Source organism: Thamnophis sirtalis, unplaced genomic scaffold (genome assembly GCF_051295495.1).
Source record: "Thamnophis sirtalis isolate CommonGarterSnake01/CBP01778 unplaced genomic scaffold, rThaSir2_p1.2 scaffold_1, whole genome shotgun sequence".
Taxonomy (NCBI): domain Eukaryota; kingdom Metazoa; phylum Chordata; class Lepidosauria; order Squamata; family Natricidae; genus Thamnophis; species Thamnophis sirtalis.
In genome coordinates this window covers 153,722,246-153,741,582 of record NW_028261381.1, presented here as the reverse complement: position 1 = coordinate 153,741,582, position 19,337 = coordinate 153,722,246, and the positions used below count along the sequence as shown (strand labels likewise).

Here is a 19,337-nt window from a genome sequence, read left to right as displayed (position 1 = left end):
GGCCAGTGGGAGGCTCATGCGCATGCACAGTGCAGCTGAGCTGGGACGATGGCTCACGTGTTGGAAGAGAGGACTCTGTATGCCATCTGAGACATGCGTGCAATAGGTTTGCCATCACGGCTAAAGGGCTACTTACTAAGGCTCTTTACTGCTCTCTATTAGTTATCCAGACATCTGTAGTGCAGATATGGTATGCCTAACCTTGGTTTGGGAGAGCTAATATTAGATTGATGCCTGGTTCCACTGTCAGGCTAGAACCAAGGAAATATAATTCAACCTTTCCTCCACCATAAAATTTGCTGGCTAGTTCACCCATTATATTTATCTGTAATCTAACTGTTTGGCTTTCATTATTGCCTTGTCTGACATCAATCCGTATAGGTAGTAAACCACCTTTTAGTATGAAATATGTACTCAGCAATCTGTGATATGTTCCAGACACCTTGGAGTAATCTAATGTGCATACCGTGTCATAATTAACTTGGTTCCCCCACCTTCAGTTACCTCAGCTACAAATTCTCTGATATGTTGATCTAATCAGCTCCACTAGATGGCGCATCCTTATTATGGTACTTTGCCTGGATGATAATGGCCTGTACAGTTGTCAATATTTATCCCGCACAGATTTCAGCATAATTGCTCTAAAGTGGCTCTTCAATCAGGTGCAACTTACTGCAATCCTGAGCAACATAACAACTGTAGGGGCAGGCCAAAGTGAAATCATCTTCTTGCCCCATGCTAGACTTTTTTCAACACCTACCTAACTTACTAGATTGTGGGGAAATTGTTTTGATAAGTTATGATTTGCTTAACCATGTTTTATTGGATAAGTTGTAATAGTTAGGTTGATGCAACAGTTACTTAATTCATTTCTGGTATTTCTACATTGCCCAGGTCAAAACTGACTCCTAGCAGTTTATATATATATAAAGTTTCCCTTTATTTATTTATCAGCACAAATACAACACAAATACACACACACACACACACACATAGTGTCACAACCCCTGGTATGCCGCAATTATGGGAGGAAGCTAACTGCTTCCATTATCTGTCTATCGGCTCGTCACAAGAGACCATCACGACAGAAACCCAATATTTTTACTGTTGCCTTTGCCACATTTGTGTTGTATTTATGCTGATAAATAAATAAAGGGAGACTAGTATAGATCTATTTCAAGCTATTTAGCTCTCATCAGCTAGCCATACCCTTACTGGGATTCGAACCTGTATTACATCTTAGGCAGATGTCTTAACCATTAAGCCACAGGTCCTCCTCCTTATCAGCTGAAGCCAGGGAAGTAGGTATATATTTAGTGTCACAACCCCTGGTATGCCCCAATTATGGAAGGAAGCTAACTGCTTCAGGCTTAATGGTTAAGACAGCACAGGTTCGAATCATATATATATATACATATATATAATTTTAAAAAATGAATGCAGGAGACATTCAACCACAGAAATAGGCCATAGCATGCTGAGCTATGCTATGCTTAATTATAAGAATAATTAAAGTCTCTTAGGCAACAAACATAAGTTTCCAGAGATCCAAGGTGGTAGCATTTTCAAGTTCAGAAGATCCAGTAAAACTGAAATTAAAAAAAAAAAATACCAAGCACATGCTTGTGAACTCATGGTTCACCCAAAATTTGCAGCAGTTAGCAAATGTGAGGAAATCCACAAGGGGGAGGGAGTCACCGAAGCAGCAGCTGTATCCTATGGAGAACAGGGGCCATTTCTCCTCACTCTCCCTCTAAACGACAACCTCTTCCCCCATATTTAGGAGGCTTCAGCTTGTTCTGAACAGGATAAAATTATGTCCTCTTGCCTTTTGCCCAATGTGCACAAATAGGATCAGAAATGGATTCCCCAATCCCTGGTTCATAGACCAGGACTGGTCCACAGCATGCCAGCAACACAAACAAGTGAAGCCGCATCTGCGGGATGCAGGCAGCATGCAAAACCACACCTCCTCTCATCCGCGGGAAAACCTTTCTTCGTGGAACCAATCCCTGGTGCCCAAAAGGTTGGGGGCTACTGGATTAGAACCCTCATCTATTCAGCCCAGAGGGTCCCCAAATTCAGTGATGTACAATTTAAAAAAAAACCTAATTTAACAGAAGTCTTATCTTGTCCTCTCCACTGCTACCATCATCTTTTCTGGAAAGAATTAAAATTCTGGGCTGTGTCTTTCGTGTATAACAGGGGTGTTAAATACACATCGTCACAGCAGCATCACGTGGCATATCAGGACTTTTCCCCCCTTCACTAAACTGGGCATGGGCATGGCCAGTGCATGACACATCCAGCCCACAGGCCAGGAGTTTGACAGGTCTGCTCTATAACATACATCAAATTCTTTCAAAACTAATAACTTTTCTAAGGTTCATTTAGAAAGACAAAAGATTTGTTGGAAAGAAAAATGGATCAGGACCAGTGGTGGGATTCAATTTTTTTTACTACCGGTTTTGTGGGCGTGGCTTGGTGGGTGTGGCTTGGTGGACATGGCAGGGGAAGGATACTGTAAAATCTCCATTTCCTCCCGTTCAGCTGGGACTCAGGAGACAGAGAATAGATGGGGGCGGGGCCAGTCACAGGTGGTATTTACCGGTTCTCCGAACTATTCAAAATTTCCGCTACCAGTTCTCCAGAACTGGTCAGAACCTGCTGAATCCCACCTCTGATCAGGACAGATATGAGGCAACATCAGAAAAGTGCATGGAGTTCCCCAAGATAGATCTCATCTAGATATCTGTCAGGCTTCTGCCTCCAAAATGTGTCAAGATACTAAGTCCCAGATGTGCTAGCTACCATAGCCATGGACCTCTGGATCCTGCAGTCCTAACTCGGTTTTTCAACTGTTCCTTCTAAATCAGGGGGCTGGTAAGAAAGAACGTAGCAAGCAAACCAGACATTTGCACATGTGAAAGCAAACTTTTTAAGCAACAGCACACCTCAGTTTCAGTAAGGGAAGTATTTTGTAGCAATTAAATAAGATCTTGAGGAAGTCTGAAAGATTACCAATGTATTCTCACCTAACTTTGGCAGATAGTATTCGTCAGTTGAAGAGAAGGGAAAAAGCAGACAATGACAATATCTCTGGAATCTGCCTCATTCAGGGAATTAAGATCACTTCTGCCACTAAAGGCCAGGACTTTCTGTCCAGGAGGATGGAGAACTCTGGAAGTATACTGGCCCAAGAAACTGCAGGAAAGATATCAGTGTTCTGATGAGTGAATGAGGTGATAAAAACATTTAAGGTTCTTTTGTTTGTGATTATCAGCCAAAATCCAAAGGTATGTAGAATTCTTTTCCTGTTATCCATCGGGACTAGATCAATCACAGCAAAGGACAGTCCTGATTAAGGACAAGGCCAGAGAAGAGGAGTGGGCGTGAGCCTTGCATTTGTCTTTTGCAACTCTTATTAGTTTCAACTGTTTTGAACATAAGGAACTGAACACAGCGGCTGTAGGAAAAACACCAAGAATAAAGAACCCACTCAAACCATTTCCCTTCCATGGATTTCCTACTGCAGCAAAATTACTTAAATGGGGAAAAAGTCTTTGTAAGATGGCATGTATATCTCCTTAAAAGTTACAAATTGCATTGCCTCTACCTGGAGAAGATCCTTTGTTAAGCAAACGGTGTGTTTTCTCCATGCTGGTTTATTCAGAAAGCAGCCCCTCGGTTCAGAAAGCACCACTTTGTTCTGGGAGGCTTATTTTAATGCAGACTCAGTCAGAACTTCCAGGTGATTGAGACAATGCAGAACACGCTATTTGCTGCATTTAATGTAGTGGATGGAAACTAATCAAGGAGAGAAGCAACCTGGAATTAAGGAGAGACTTCTTAACAGTGAGGACAATTAACCAGTGGAACAGTTTGCTCCAGAAATTGTAGGGACTTCATCACTGGAAGTTTTTAAGAAAAGACTGGACTGCAACCTATCTGAAATCGTATTGGGTCTCCTGCTTGAGCAGGGGGTTGGACTAGAAGACCTCCAAGGTCCCTACCAGCTCTATTCTGATTGAATGTCTATCCAGGTTTCGGTAGCCCAGAAACCTGTTTGGCAATTTCAAAATCAAAGCATCTGGGTTACAATTCAAAGTATAGACTTGCACATTGGTTGGGAAAATATCTTAAGTACCTAGTTTTCTGAACTTGCTAAATTTTAAGCTATGGTTTATAAACCACAATAAACAAACTCAACTATAAATCAGAAAAGTATAAACCAAGCTCTGTTATGGCTCAGTTTAAGCCATGAAGCAGCTGACTGCCTTATATTTAGATTATAGTAGAATTCTCCAACATACCCATCCTTTGAATAGTGGTAAATTTCCTTCATGTCAACCTTGACCATGGACACACATACATATAGTTTTCTCGGCAGCAGTATGAAAATAGATTGCTGTTGCCTTCTTTCAGGATTTTTTTTTTACTTTGCAGCCTAACCTACACTCCTGACGTCCCCTGGAGGAACCTATCCAAGTTCTAGTAAGGCCCTGCTTAACTCCCAAGGGTAGATAAGGTCAACCAGGTGCTGCCCCCTGCTGAGATTTTGAATCCACTCCTATACTTGAGTTATTTTTGAAATTAAAACCTTTGGGCCTTATGGAAATGCTAAAGGAGCCACCTAACTTCACATATTCTGGATTTTGTTTTGAGACATTAAGAACAAAATGAGATCTGCTAATAATAGCATTAGTGAATCAGATCATTTGTCATGGAGATTTCTGAAAGATTTCTAAATGAAAGATGGATGCCAGAAAGAAATTATCCAGCCAGGAAAATCCCAGCTTTTTCTGTATACAGCTTTAGTCCATGAAGCTCATGGCAAAAATTTTTTTACTCTTTCATATATTTTAAGACAAGAGAGCCAGTCTGGTCTAGTAGTGAAGGCAATGAGTTAGAAGCCAAGAGACAGTGAGTTCTAATCCCGCCTTAGGGATGAAGGCCACGTGGATAACTTTTGGGCTAGTCACTCTCTCTCAGTCCAGCATCAGGCTTGGGCCAAAGCTGATTATTCAATCTTATCACAACCAAAGGATCAACACTTAGTTGATCAAAAATATTGGATCACGTACTTGCAGAAAATTCTAGGAAGAAAAAAAAATTGACAAGACAATCTCCTAACAAAGTGGTCGTTCTTCCTGACCATTGGTAATAACATTTAATAACAAATTTTAAAATAAAACACATACAGGCCAAACGTCATGTTTTGCACATACTAGTGGCTATCTTGGAAAATGGGAATGTAACCATTATTCTATTTTTGTTTAAACCCACCTATTTGTGCAAGACGTTGAGGGACAGATAGGCTTACAACTACAATGGTTGGAAGGAAAATATCGCCAAAATGTTATCTGTTAAAATCGGCCGTAATGACTTGACTCTAAAACTACCTCTCCCTACTGATCCTTCCAAGTACCCAGAGAAAACAGTCCAAAAATAATCTAACAGCAAACTATTGCTGCTGCTGTGCAAATCTGTGTCCAGCGGTAACCCAAGGTCAAATGCCAGCATGGAATCACATGCCATCAACACAGCCAAGCCCTTTTGCACAAGATCTCAGCCTTCGGAGCAAGGTGACTACAGCTCTAGAGACGGGCAGTCCCTCTTGAGGTACAGGGGTTAGGTACACATCAGAAGTCAGCATCTTGGCTAGCAATGCTCACGGGAAAAGGAGAACGTAAATGGTTTCTACCTGGTAGAGTTTTTACTCAGGAACTTCGCTATGGCTCTCTTTTGGAGCTACTGTCACTATCGGGCTTAGAAAATGGAGACGAAAGAAAGAAATAAGAATGCATTCCTTTGGCAGAAAGATAGGTCAAGGATGTTTCATACTACACTTTATAAGCAAATTCTTCTCCTACTAAGAATGCTGTACTCTTGGCCCTTTGCCAATCTCTAGCAGCCTTCCCCAAATGAGTAGCTATAATGCCTGAATTCCCACTGGTAACTGGAAACACCAGGAGTTTTTTGTTTTAACTTATCTGGAATGCGGGTGTTTTGTTTTTTTTCCTGCTGAAGGCCAAACTATCTGCAATACTCTCTTGACTGCAAAGATTGCCGTGTGAACAAGGGGAAGGGAGTGATGTCACATGCATTGAAAACTTAGTTGTGGTTGTAACCAATGCTTATGGCTTAGCCTGATAGTTGAATCCCAGACAATTCTGAATTATTTCAGAAGCCCTAATGAAGCAGAACCTGGCTTAGTATAATGTATGAATCCAGTTAAACCTGTTTATTTTCCAAGCATTAGATATCCATGATCAGGATAAAAAACTTTACATGCAAAGAAAAGAGGATTAAACCACTAGTGAGTCTGGTAATTTCCTTCCCTACTTTGATCCTTACAACCTGGATCAAAGAACCTTGGTTCACATATCACCTGCTGTTATCATCTAGCCAAGAAGTCTCTATTCCAATTATCTGCAGTTGTCTAAGATTTCAGTCAAAGGAACTGAATTAGAACAGAGGTAGAAAGCACCTTGGAGGTCTTCTAGTCCAATCCCCTATTCAAGCAAGAGCCCCTGTACCATTTGAGACAAGTAGTTGTCAATCCCTTAAAAACCTACAGTGATGAAGCAACCACAACTTTTGACGGCAACCTGTTCCACTGGTTAGCTGTTCTCCCTGTTAAGAAGTTTCTCCTTAATTCCAGGTTGTTTCTCTCCTTGATTAATTTCCATCCATTGTTTCTTGCCTTGCCTTCTGTCGCTTTGAAAAATCAATTGACACCCACCCCACACTCTTCTTTATGGCAGCCTCACATTGCTTATTGCTTATCCTTTGCTCTCTGGAGAAGAGACCAGAACTGAATCTAGGTCCAAAGCCTGGGCTTTATCATTGAACCGTATTCCTTTTCCCACTGCAATTAATTCAATGAAAGAAAACTAACTAGCAACTCTACCCAGAGCTGCAAAACAATTTTCATTAGGAACCAAGCAAGAAGCCTTGTCCATAGTCCCCACCATATGGAATTTCCAAGATCAAAATGATCAGTTCTGATTGATCACAATATTCTGGAATCTTAGAAAAAACCCTTTAAAGAGAAGTTCCAGGGATTAAATACATTTGTATGCAAAGCATGCACTCTAGCAGTGAACTCTTGTTTCCTAGGAATGCTTAGGTGTGGTTTAGTTTTCCATTCTTTTCATAGGCTAGTCTGACTCAATGTAACAAGCCAAGGTCAATCCGAGAACTCCTTACAAAATGCATTCCTAAAAATCCTGCAGAAATCACTGCAGTGGAATGTTGAGGAGGCTCACTCACTAGCACCGATTTCTTCCATTGTCTGCATTAATCCATAACACAAAACTGAAGCAGGAACTCTTAGGACCTGTGGGGAAATGTGGATAATCTTTCCATATGCTGGTGGCTCTTTTCTGTTTTACTGAGAACTTTGGTTTTTAGGTTGGTGAAACATACACTAGAGTTTTCAAAATAATCTTTTTTCAGGAAGTCCTAAAAATATAGTTGGGAGTTTTTAACTTTGATGTTTAGAAAAGAAGTTGGGGAAACTGAAAGTTAGACAGTTATGAAATCAGAAGTGTTGCCTCAATTTTCAAATATGCTTTTGAGTATCAGATGATGGCAAATCTAGACAGCATACTAAAAAACAGAGACATCACCCTGCCAACAAAAGTGCTTATAGTCAAGGCTATGGTTTTTCCAGTTGCAATGTATGGCTGTGAAAGTTGGACCATAAGAAAGGCTGAGCATCAAAGAATTGAGGCCTTTGAACTATGGTGCTGGAGAAGACTCCTGCGAGTCCCTTGGACTGCAAGGCGATCAAACCGGTCAGTCCTAGAGGACATCAACCCTGACTGCTCTTTAGAAGGCCAGATCCTGAAGATGAAACTCAAATACTTTGGCCACCTAATGAGAAGGAAGGACTCACTGGAGAAGAGTCTAATGCAAAAGACTGTGGGCAAAAGAAGAAGGAGAAGACAGAGAATGAGGGGGCTGGATGGAGTCACCAAAGCAGGCGGCGTGAGCTTAAATGGACTCCAGAGGATGGTAGAGGACAGGAAGGCCTGGAGGAGCATTGTCCATGGGTTGTGATGGGTCAGACACGTCTTTGCAGCTAATAACAACAATAATCAGATGATAAGAGATGAACTAAAAGGGAATTATTGTTGGAGCCTATGGTGGCAAAACCAAAAAGAGACTAGAAGCACCTTTTCCAACTCATGATTTTGATGGAAAGGAATAAATCTTCATGTGCTGCTTCATACTGTATACATCTGATGAAGTGAGCAGCATCTCACAAAAACTTTCAGTAAATTTGTTTTAAAGGGTTTTATTAGCACCAGTTTCCCGGGTTTACATTGAATACTCATATGGGCCTTTGAAAACTAATTGTAGTTAAGAAACGTTGGTGAGGTTCACCCCCAAAATAACAAAGAACATCAGTTTAATTCTGAGGGACTTAAATGAGTCAAATAGCATGGCGATGCAAAGGGGGAATAAAACAGAAGTGGAATGCCAACCTACCCTGTCCTATTCTTACTCTAGTCAGACCACCACAGTTGTTATTTTTAAGAATTACTTCTTTTTAATTCCTAAAATATGACATACAAAGCATGGATTTGGGGGAAACCATGCAATCTTTTTGTAAATCCTTGTCTTTCATGTTGATTGTCTGTAGGTGTGTGACAAAGAAGTAGGAATACCAAATGTGAACTGCAGAAATGCAGACAATCAGTAGATGGAAATAAAGAGAAATGGAAAAACTCCGAGAGGGGAGGCGGTTTGCAGCTCAGATCAAGAAGGTTTTGAAAAACTGGAGTTGCCCCCAGTAAATCAGGACCTAGGAAGCAATCAGGACCTAGGAAGCAGTCTTTGAGACCATTCCTAGCAAATGAATAACAATGTACATGCAATGTTTTCTGGCTAAAAACCAGCTCTTAGCCTGTTGTACAATCTTCAATGTGAATGGAGACCAGGCTGAGCAGCAATAAATATTAATTTTCTGGATGTTTTTAATGTTTTTTATTGTTTTTATTGTTTTAGAATTTTAGAATTATAAGCCACCCAGAGTCACTTGGTTGAGTTGGGGGGTATAGAAATTAAATGAATAATTAAACAGTAACCACAGACTTCTTTGCAAAATATCGTAACTCTGCTACTGTAAGACTCAACAAAACTACCAGTAGATGATTCTAAAGAATAAATATTTTTTTCACAAATATGCGTAAGAATTATCTTTTCAGGTTTTGCCCTCCATAGGTTTATTGCAATCCAGTTTTTAACTCTATTCTCCAGGAAGAGACCTGGCAAAGTCCTTCTCTTGCAGGTTGTTCTGGTTTTGGGCTAGCACAGTAGTGAGTCAGAATCAATCCTTAAAGCTACAGAGTTGAAGCTATTCATCCACCCACCTTATAACTCAAAAACGAAGTTATGCATTTACCCAAAAGGTGATTTTCAAGCTTATATCCATCCATTCATTCATCCATCCACCCACCCCCTCTCTCTTTCTTTCCGTGTTGCTATGTGAGATGGGAAGGAAATATGTACCTATTAGTGAACTGAACATATGCCCCTGTAACATCTTGCCTCTAGCCTCCCTTTTCTCACCCTGGAATAGAGTCTTGTTTGAAGATATGAGTAGCTTAAAAGATTAACGGAGATCTGATCTCCCTCATCAGAAATCCAAAAGGGTTGTTCCAGAGCTGTGTGCAGCATCTGAAAGTAAAAAATGTTTCAAGTATTAAAAGTGTCAAGGTAGCTCTTGTCAACAACTCCTTAAACCAAGTACGTGAAACACCAGTTTGCCTTCAGATCCAAAATGCTGCAGAGCCCGAGAGTCAAACATAGTGAGAACAGGTCTATTGTCAATTGAACAATCTGATTATTGTGCAACTCAGACTGGCTGATTTAAACAATTGAAGGAATTGTTCTGTATGCTCAAGTTGTTTTTAGTAGTATAATTGGAAAAAAGGCTGCAAACAAAACCAGAATTAGTTGTCTTGTGTGTTCCTATTTTAATTTACAGGAAGAGAGCCATCACTGAAGCTGCACAATCTTGTGGGCAAAGAGACACATTAGCTGCATCTCAGAAAGTTGATACCAAAAAAAAACACACACTACAATGAATTAAGCAGAAAGTAACCAATTATGGGCAGTTAATATGACCACCATTCCCCCCTTCTTTACAGATTTCACCTTTGTGTTTTTACATTCAGTAGAAACATTTGGTGGTACATATTTAAAAGAGCCTGAAAGCCACAACCAAGGTGTTTGGAGACAAAAGTTGCACAGCAGACACATAGCCTGTAAGAACATTAATGCATTTTGATGACTGGGAAACATTGTCCTGAAAGATGTAGAAATCCTTCTCCCTCCTCATTGGAACATGGCATAGATCAAGAACAGAAAGTTGGCAGAGTCTCTGAGGACAAAAGATAATAAAGCAAGAAGGGATTGTGAGCTGGCTATAGATAAAGTATCTTGGAGTGTATTACAATATAAGACTGCCTTGGAACCTTGACGTAACAGTCTGGTTTTGCAGACAAAAAGTCTATATAGCTTCTCATAGGTTTCACTGATGTAACTCTTACCACTCCAGGGGTTACCAAGGTGGCACAAGTCTGCAGTCCTCTCTCGCCTGTCCTCTTAGGAAGCTGGTAACCAAACATCCCCTTTATGCAAGTTATGAGTGACTATCAGCAGGCACGAAGCTCTCCCCTCGCTCCCTACACAGGTATGCAAGCGGCCCGCCCGCTTGCACACACCTGATGCAGGTGTTCCCTTTTCCCGGGCTAACCCCATTGCAGCGTGAGGAACCCGGGGTAATCGTGCAGGTCTGCGCCAGCCGTTCGTTGGGTGCGTTAGGACGTGTGTGGACTTCTTTGCAACCCCCGCACATATCTCCTGATCTTAAACCGGAGAAGCACAATCTGCAATGCAGCAACGTTTAGGGGGGGGGGCACTCCAATGTTGCTGGGAGGTTTGATGGGATTTCTTTTCTCGGCACGCAGGAAAACTCTCACTCGCCCCTCATTGCCGCTCACTCGTCCAAGAGCAGGTTTGTGTAAGGGTGGGAGGCGGTGGTGGTGATATTTTTTTGTTTTTTTGTAACGGCCTGTTTTTGCAAACAGCATGTCGAGGGGGCGGCGGTAGAGGGAAGTAGGACATCTCGGAGACCATGTGCAACCTAGGAGAACCAACCTGTAGGTAGAGAGGTATTGGCCCAGAAGCGGGTGGCTATTCATGTCGATCATCTACGGTTAGCAAACGGACGGGGGGGGGGGCTTTTGCGGACGGGCGTGTCCTTCACAAAGCTGCAAAAGTGCGGGCGCGCGAGACGAAGCGCAACAAGCCGCCTTTCCTCGCCAATGCAAAGTCTCCTGGCTTGGGGAATGACAGCAGCAGCGAGCAGCAGCTGGAGCCCCACCTCCTCCACCTCCTCCTCTACCGCGCTCCCGGCTGGGGTGGAATCGAGTTGCGCTCCGCCCCTGCAGCCAATCGCGCCCCGCGCAAAGCCACCACGGGCCTCGCCTCGCCTGGGGCTGAGTCAGCGGCGGAGGAATGCGAGGCGCCCCCTGCTCCTCGGGGAGGGGGCGTTGCACCTCCGCTGCCGAGGCCATGACGTCATGGGCTATGTTAATGACTAGCATGTGAGGAGCGGGGGCTCCGCGGGGCGCGCGGCTCACTTGTGCCGGAGAAGCAGGCGGGGAGAGAAGAGAGAGGGAGACGCGGCTCCGACGGCGCGCCCGGACGCAGCGCCGTTCTTTGCTCCGGGGGTCGCCTTCGCTGGTGCGCGGGCTCGCCATGGCCCTGCCCGGGCACCGCCAGGCGCCGCCGCCGCCACCTCCTCCACCGCCACCTCCATCGCCGGCTCCTCTTCCTCCTCTTCTTCAGTAAAGCCGGCAAAAGAAGGACGGCCGGCAGCCAGGTGGGCGCTCCGCATAGCGCGAGGGGGGCGGGCGAGGTAGTGGGCGAGTCGGGCTGAACGACGGGCGGGCGCCCTTGCTCTGCGGCGTCCTGACTCTTGTCCATCCAGGAGCCTCCCGGGCGCGAGGGGATTCCCGGCACGGGGAGCCGGGGACGCCAGACTGTCGCGGGGCTGGAAGGACGCAGAGCCCGGGAGGAGGGGGGCGGCGGCTGGGTGGCGGAGAGGAGCTTGGCGGATGTCTGTGGCGTGGAGCAAAGAGCCGCCCGAGGCAGCGCCGGTGGAGATGCCCGGCTCCCTCTGTTTGCATTGGGCTGGGAGAGGGCGTGGAGTCCCGGGCTCGAAGTTTATTTGGGACCGGTGCTTGTCGTCCTTGTACAATCGGGGGCGGCGGCGGCTGTGAAGCAAAGGTTGTTGCTTCTCCTTCGGATACCCTGAAAGTTTTCGGCCAGGTCATTTGGAGGTGGGGGATGATGGGGCTGCCCCTCCTATGATTCTACATCTGGTTCTTTGGAAGACTCATCTACTTCAACAGTGTCTTAAGTTCATTGAAGCAAAATGCTTTTCTGGGACAGTTACTTTTTCTGCACCCGCCTCTGCTTGGGAGGTACCGCCCCCTCCCCCCTCCCCGTTTGCCCTTCCTGGCTTAGGCTCTCAAGCGCTACTCTCACCTTGGAACTCTCCAGAAGTGTAAGGATTCCAATCGCTGCCTTCGTAGCCATTGCCATCTTGGCTAGGGCGATGGGAGTTGTAGTCTCTGCAGCATCGGAGCAACTGCTAGGTTGGGGAAGCCAAATGCAGAGAATTTGCAACCCCTGGAAGTAAACCTGCCCTTGGTAGAGATTTCAACCGCAGAGAGAGAGAGAGAGATGGACGCCACCTTGTGAAAGAGGGGTGAATCTAAGTGTGTGAAGTGCATGTAGGACCCCACACTGATTGGAGAAGGGGGGAGAGCTGGGGTTCATCCCCTATTTTTTTAAAGTAGTATAAAAATGAGAGTCTATAGTGAGTTTCCTTGGGTCCCACCCCTCCTGGTTTCTGCTGAACTGTGTGTGTGCTGTGGTCTTGGAGAAAGAAAGGGGGGGGTGTCTGAGAGTTTATTTTTGTCTCCTGCCTGCTGCTTGCTTGGAGCCTACATCCAGCAGGGGCTGGTGGTGACTGGTTGGGAGATGCTTGAATTCTGTAGTTGAAGCTGCAGCCCTTCTCCTCAGCCGCCTTACTTTCTGGCTGGGGAGAGGAAAGGCATGAGAAAGAGGAGGAGAGAGCACCAGAACCTGGGCTGGTTTGCATTAGCTATCTATAGCCGCAGTGTTAAGTTCTCTCCCCCCCACCCCCTTTTCTCCTTGTGCATGAATGATCAGTTGCAGTCCTGTCTCTCCCAGCCAGGTACATTCCTGTCTTGGTTGGGGGGGGGGCGGGAATCTGGGGGAGACTGCTTAGAATGTACAATAAGCAACAGGGAGCTCTATCCTCACTGCTGTGTAGTAGGGAGGTTTCTTTTAAATCTCTCTGATGTGAAGCCCGCACTTCTCCATCACTCCCTCTGCTGCCTGTGTGTGGGCTGCATTTTTAGTGTCTCAGTATCTCTATGCTGATCTCTTCCTTTTCCCCAGAACCTGTTATTTCTTGGGAGGGTGGTCTTTAACAACAACAAAAAAAAAGACACAACCCCTGGCTGCCCCTTACACCAACCCCCAAATCCTTGTCTCCCTCCCTAGCCCACCCTCTTGCTCTCAGTGATTGCTGATCCCAGATTTCCCTTCTGTCATATTAGGAAGTGAGCCGCGTTGTTTGTCATGCTGAATCATAGCGTTGCCTTTCAGAGTGTCTCATCTCACAGCGAAATTCTTTTTTTTTCCCCTCCCTCTCTCTCTCTTTCTCCATCCCCTCCTCCTCTCCAACAGTTGTGAAGGCTTCTATTTTCTCCACTTCCCTTAGCAAGGAATGCTGTGACTGTGGATGGTCCAGAAAGCTGCCCGAGGAAGGAGAGCCAGCGCCAGCCCTGGGCTAAAATAACCAGACTGGAAAAGAGCAGAGGGAGGGGGAAGCAAAACACCCAAAAGAAAACAGCTACATAACCCATATATCCCCTCGCAACATCTTCACACATTGCTGTGCCTTGTTGAGAAATACAGCTGTACAAGTCCCACACACAGGAACCACGCAGTGTGTCTGTTTTCCCTTGCCACCATGTGTCATCGTCCTTGGCAGAATTAAGAAGCAGCCAGTGGCCTTTTGGACGGGCGAGGAAGAAGAAGAGCAAGCAAACCTCAGAATCCGTCTCCGAACATCTGTGCTGTTTTTGCACTGAACAGCGTTGTAAAATAGAGGTTTAAAAAAGGGCGTGAGTGGGAAGAAAAAAAAAAGGAACTTCTAGGGGATTCTCCTACTTTTTTTCCCTTGCAAACAAATATAGATATATATATATATATAAGGGAGTGCCCCACACAGATTTTTTTTCCTGTTCTCGATATTGCACGCGGACATTCACTTGCACCAACCATGATGTTTCGAGACCAGGTTGGAGTATTGGCAGGTTGGTTCAAAGGCTGGAATGAATGTGAACAGACAGTTGCTTTGCTTTCCTTACTGAAGAGAGTGACTCGGAGCCAGGCCCGTTTCCTTCAGCTCTGCCTTGAGCATTCCCTGGCCGACTGCACAGAACTGCACGTTCTGGAAAACGAAGCCAACAGCCCTGGTGAGTCGTCCCCCCCCCCCCGCCTTGTCGTCTCTTTCTCCTCTCCTCCCCTCCCTTTTGGTGCATCCAGTCCATTTTGAATGCCACATTGTTCTCTGATGTATATGAGGATGCATAGTCATATTTGAGAGATGGTGGGTTGGTTTTATTTTAATTTGGAGGATGCTGTATAGAAATCGCTCTTCCCAAAAAACACTCTTTAACGGCAACAACTGGGAGTAACTTCCTGATGATACTTTTCCTTCTCTGCAACCTCATTCAGCGTAAGCTTTGCTGTAACTCCGGGTAGCGTGAATGATTGTAAATATCTTTTCCCTCCCTCCCATAAAACCTGCTGTCTAATAACTAAGTCAGGTCACGTAGAGTCTAGATTTCCTAGGCTTTTTTGGGGCAATAGGATTTCCTCTGTCTTTCAGCAGTGTGCAGAAGAAGCCTAATGCTATCTTGTGAAGGATGTTGAATAATTCTTGCCTTTGCTCCTCTGAGGGTGTGCATAGGTGCTTGTGTCTGTGTGTGTGTGTGTGTGTGTGTGTGTGTGTGTGTGTATTTATATAATTTACATCAGTTTTAGCAATTTGAGGAAGCCCATTCTTTCATAAAAACTTGTGACTGATGTGTTTTTCAGCAAAAACTTCTGGTAGTTCTTTGTGGCTTTGCCAATAGATTGAAATATTATTTTACTGTAGAAAATATGCACATGTTTAAATCGATACTTTAGAATTTGTTTATATTGCTATTTCCCCTATGAGGAAGGATTAACTTATTGGAGTAGCCAGGTAGCAAAACCATGATATGCAGCAAAAAAGAATTTAAGTGTTCATCTTGCACGATGGAGGAAATTGATTTTTAGAAACAATTTTACTGGATCTACCTTCATTCTCACTGCTTTCCACACTGACTGTGATTAAAGAGTCTGGAAGTTCAACAGCACTAGAGAACTATGAATTGTTTGTCCTCTAAAGAAGAGCAAGAAAAAAAGTCATATTTTTCAACAGTGAAAAAAAGTTTTGACATCCGTTTATAAAGTTTCTTTTTAAGTTCTCTGAAGTGACTATTGCAAAATCTTTATGTAGATAGTGACAAAGATTTATCAGTTCTATGTATTTCCATGTTATTATCTTCTTATTTTCAACAGTGAAGAGTTAGCTTAAGAGAGAATGGTAATTATTGGCTAGTTCACATAAGCATATACATTTATTTGGTGCTGGCATAACATGTTAGGCTGATCAAACTATTAGATTTGAAAATGATAGTTTATAGTGAATTATGTGGTGCATTTCTAACTAGTTGTGTTGCATTGATTAAGCCATGGCTGAGCAAAGCACAACTACTTAGAACTTGCAATTTATGGCTAAGAGAAGGTTTGCACACATCCACTTAAACCTCTTTTTATATATGCAGTGTGATAGGCTAAATCAGAATTTTTCAACCTATGACAACTTTAATGTATGCGTGGACTTCAATTCCTAGCATGCTGCCTGCAGTCCCCACTTCTATTTTATTTAACAATAATTTTATTAAAGTTTACAAATACAGAACCTTTTTTTAAAAAAACTACAATATAAACTAAAGGGTAGTGTTTTTGTAATTTGATTATTGTGATTATGAGATATGGGAGGAATATTTTTTTAAAAAAAATAAAATACAAGAGGAGGTGTTGACTTATCTAGATTGATTATATTTATCTAGAGGGGGAGAGGAGTGATCTTTTAAAAGTCCACACATCTTAGAGTTGCCAAAATTGAAAACCACTGGGCTAAACAATGAAACAGTCCAGGAATGATAAAATATCCACAAAAGCTGCCATTGAAAATCTTATAGTGATCTAAATATGTACACAATACACACATAGCTTGCCATATAATGCTACTATATTATATACTGTATTACTGTAAAATACTAAAGTATTCAAAGTACTAAAGTCTACAATCTTGATCACTAGCTTTTCCCAATCTGGCACCTTTCAAATGTTTTGGGTTTGCAACTAAGGAATTTTGGACATTTTGTTCTAAAAGAGTGCCAGATTGGAAGGGTTGCTGAAGTTTTGAGATCAAGTATCTATTTGAGGTTAGGCAGATAGCAACCTGAAAAGGGGGAGGTGTGTTTTCTGAGATAATACCCAATGTGTGGAGTCATTGTTACATGATAAAACCATTTTTCAAGAATTTCTAGAGTGATGTTTTAAGATGTTTTATACTTTGTCTAGTTTGTGTAAACTGTGTGGGAAGCAATGATGAGAGGCAACACATTTTTCTAACATAAACAAACTTGAGCTAACTTTTGAGTAGATCTACATAAGATTGTATTGTGAGTAGCAAATTGAGAGGCTGCTTCATGTCTACTATGGATTTATTAGACAAAACGCACTCTTACTGTAGCCTTAGATTTCCTGTCTGAAATAAAGACCGGTGATTTCCTTTCTTGAAAGAATGGGGACCATTTATATCAATGCTTTGAGCACTCTAGGGCATTAACTGGGAATGGATACTAACTTGGCTGAAACTCTGGCTCCTTGCAAACTCCTCCCATCAATTGCATGGTTTGGACTCCAAAGCCCTCACCTTTGGAGATGTCATCCAGCTCCTAGGGAACAGCAGCTTCAAGGAGCCAGGGGTAAAGCCTTCCATAAAAGACCCTTGGGACACGATGGCTCACTGGCTAAGATGCTCAGCTTGTTGAGCAGAAGGTTGGCAGTTCAGTGGTTTGAATCCCTAGTGCTGTGTAACGAAGTGAGCTCCCGTTACTTGTCTCAGCTTCTGCCAGCCTATCGGTTCGAAAGCATGTAAAAATGCAAGTAGAAAAATAGGAACCACCTTTGGTGGGAAGGCAACATCATTCCGTGTGCCTTTGGCATTTAGTTATGCTGGCCACATAACCATGAAACGTCTTTGGACAGTGCTGGCTCTTTGGCTTTGAAACAGAGATGAGCACTGCCCCCTAGAGTCGGGAACAACTAGCACATAGGGGCGAGGGGAACCTTTACCTTTACCTAAAAGACCCTAGGGAATTTTCAAGGGGAAAGATGCAAGACACCTGGAGCAGGAGTGCTTTGCAGGTCTTCTTAATACTGCAAATGTTTCTTTAGTTGGTGAGGGAGAGAATGGCCTTTGGGTTCCATCTTCCCCATCTCAGTTCAGTATAAAAGTTCTGTTACAGTTAGTCAGGAAAAATGCATTGCTGATTTCAGAAGTATGTTAGTTTTTCATTTATTTTTTTAAGCAACCATAACTGAGCATGCTCAAGGTAGCTTCTTATGAACACTTAGAGTTCAAGTGTGCAAAGTGCAGCTGAGTCATGGGGGAGAAAGCTTTTGGTGGGTGATGGTGATTTCAAGTAAAGGTTTTGACTAGTCAAGCTTTTTCAGTGGAGTCTCATATTGGTCTTTTTTTAATGACCTTTTGATTTAGTTTCTTTATCCTTTGCAAGAGTGAGTCAGGATTGACAATAAGAATTGGGGGGGAAATGTAAAGATGAGCAATAAAATGCTCTTTTGGAGAGAGATGAACCTGGGAAGTGTTGGTATATATGTCATTTCCTGGTTTCCTTCTGGTATCAGTGGTGTATCTTTATTTGAGTCAAAGTTCATCTACATATGTGCATTCAAAGGCCTTTGTGTTCATTGGCACACTCTGGGGTTGTGTCATTCTAAATATTGGGGATAGACTCTGTTTTTAAATCTATACTTTTCAATTATCTTTTAAATGTACCATAAATTACGTAGGCATGGTTTTGTAGTAGCATAAAAACTCTATTAAATGTAGCTTCCTTGGGTAAAAAAAATCACAAAAATTAAAATAATCTGAACATTCTCCTCCTCTTTCAACCAAATGAAATATCCTGAGTGAAAACTGAACAAGTGACCCACTGCCCACAGAAGGCATCCATTCATAGATGGGGGTAATTGTCTTTCCTCAATTCTGCTTGAGGGCGGGTTGGAGAGGAAGGAAATTTCCATTGCCTGAATAAACAGGAGCTTGAGGGAAGCTGCATTAGGCACTTGGGTTTGGTTTGGTTTTCTACTGATGGGCTTGAGCTAGATCAGGTAGCATGTTAAGAGATTAAGAAGCGGACTATGTGGCTACATTTGTTCTCAAGGGCTTAAAGAGCTCTTGCTATTGCCCTTGCTTGCAAGTAATGCTATGTACTGTATGTATGTAGCTAGCCTAATGTATGGACATGTGGTGATGCCGTCTATGAAATGCTGGGCATACATTGCTATTCCTGGAATATTTGAAGATATCAAATATAGGACCTTTACGTCTGCATTATGTGTTGGTTTATCCTTAGACTTTTAAAAGTAATTCCTTTAACTGTTCCTTGCGAATGGAGAGCTGTAGACTGCTAATAGATTATTTGGTATATTTTGTGGGCAGAGATCCGGGTTTGCAATATTCTTACTTTTTGCGTGGCACGACAAAACCGCGCTACGCAAAATAGCGGAGATTAAATCGCGTCACTAAAGTCGCGACGTCATCATCGCGCGTCATCACCGCGGGGACAACAGCGCGGTGACAGAAGGGCGTTCTACATGCTTCGTTCTTTGCCTCCAAAGGTAGCCCTCCTCCTCCAGCTGACAGCGGCAGCGGGCACGGGGCAAAGCGGGCTGCCCAGCAGCAGCAGCCCGCGGGAAGGGTCCAGCTCAGCCGCGGAGGGCAGCAGGAAGTCCGCGGGGGGGCCGAGCAGGGCCGCCGACGCTGGCGGCGGAGGAGGATGCAGCAGCGGCAGCGGCTGAGGCTCTCC

At 43.5% G+C, this 19,337-nt stretch overlaps 1 protein-coding gene across 2 annotated transcripts in view; it reads left to right on the top strand.

Moving 5' to 3' along the window:
- Positions 1-11,643: 11,643 nt before the first annotated feature.
- The window catches only part of SAMD4A (sterile alpha motif domain containing 4A), a 149,735-nt gene continuing 142,041 nt past the window's right edge, over positions 11,644-19,337 (top strand). Inside the window, exons 1-2 of one of the 2 annotated variants that reach the window (XM_087728307.1) lie at positions 11,644-11,902; positions 13,804-14,597. In XM_087728307.1, the coding sequence (XP_087584433.1) occupies positions 14,402-14,597 (196 nt within the window). In that variant the 5' untranslated portion in view covers positions 11,644-11,902; positions 13,804-14,401. The remainder of the gene's footprint in view (positions 11,903-13,803; positions 14,598-19,337) is intronic. The other variant, XM_087728301.1, reaches the window with a different exon arrangement.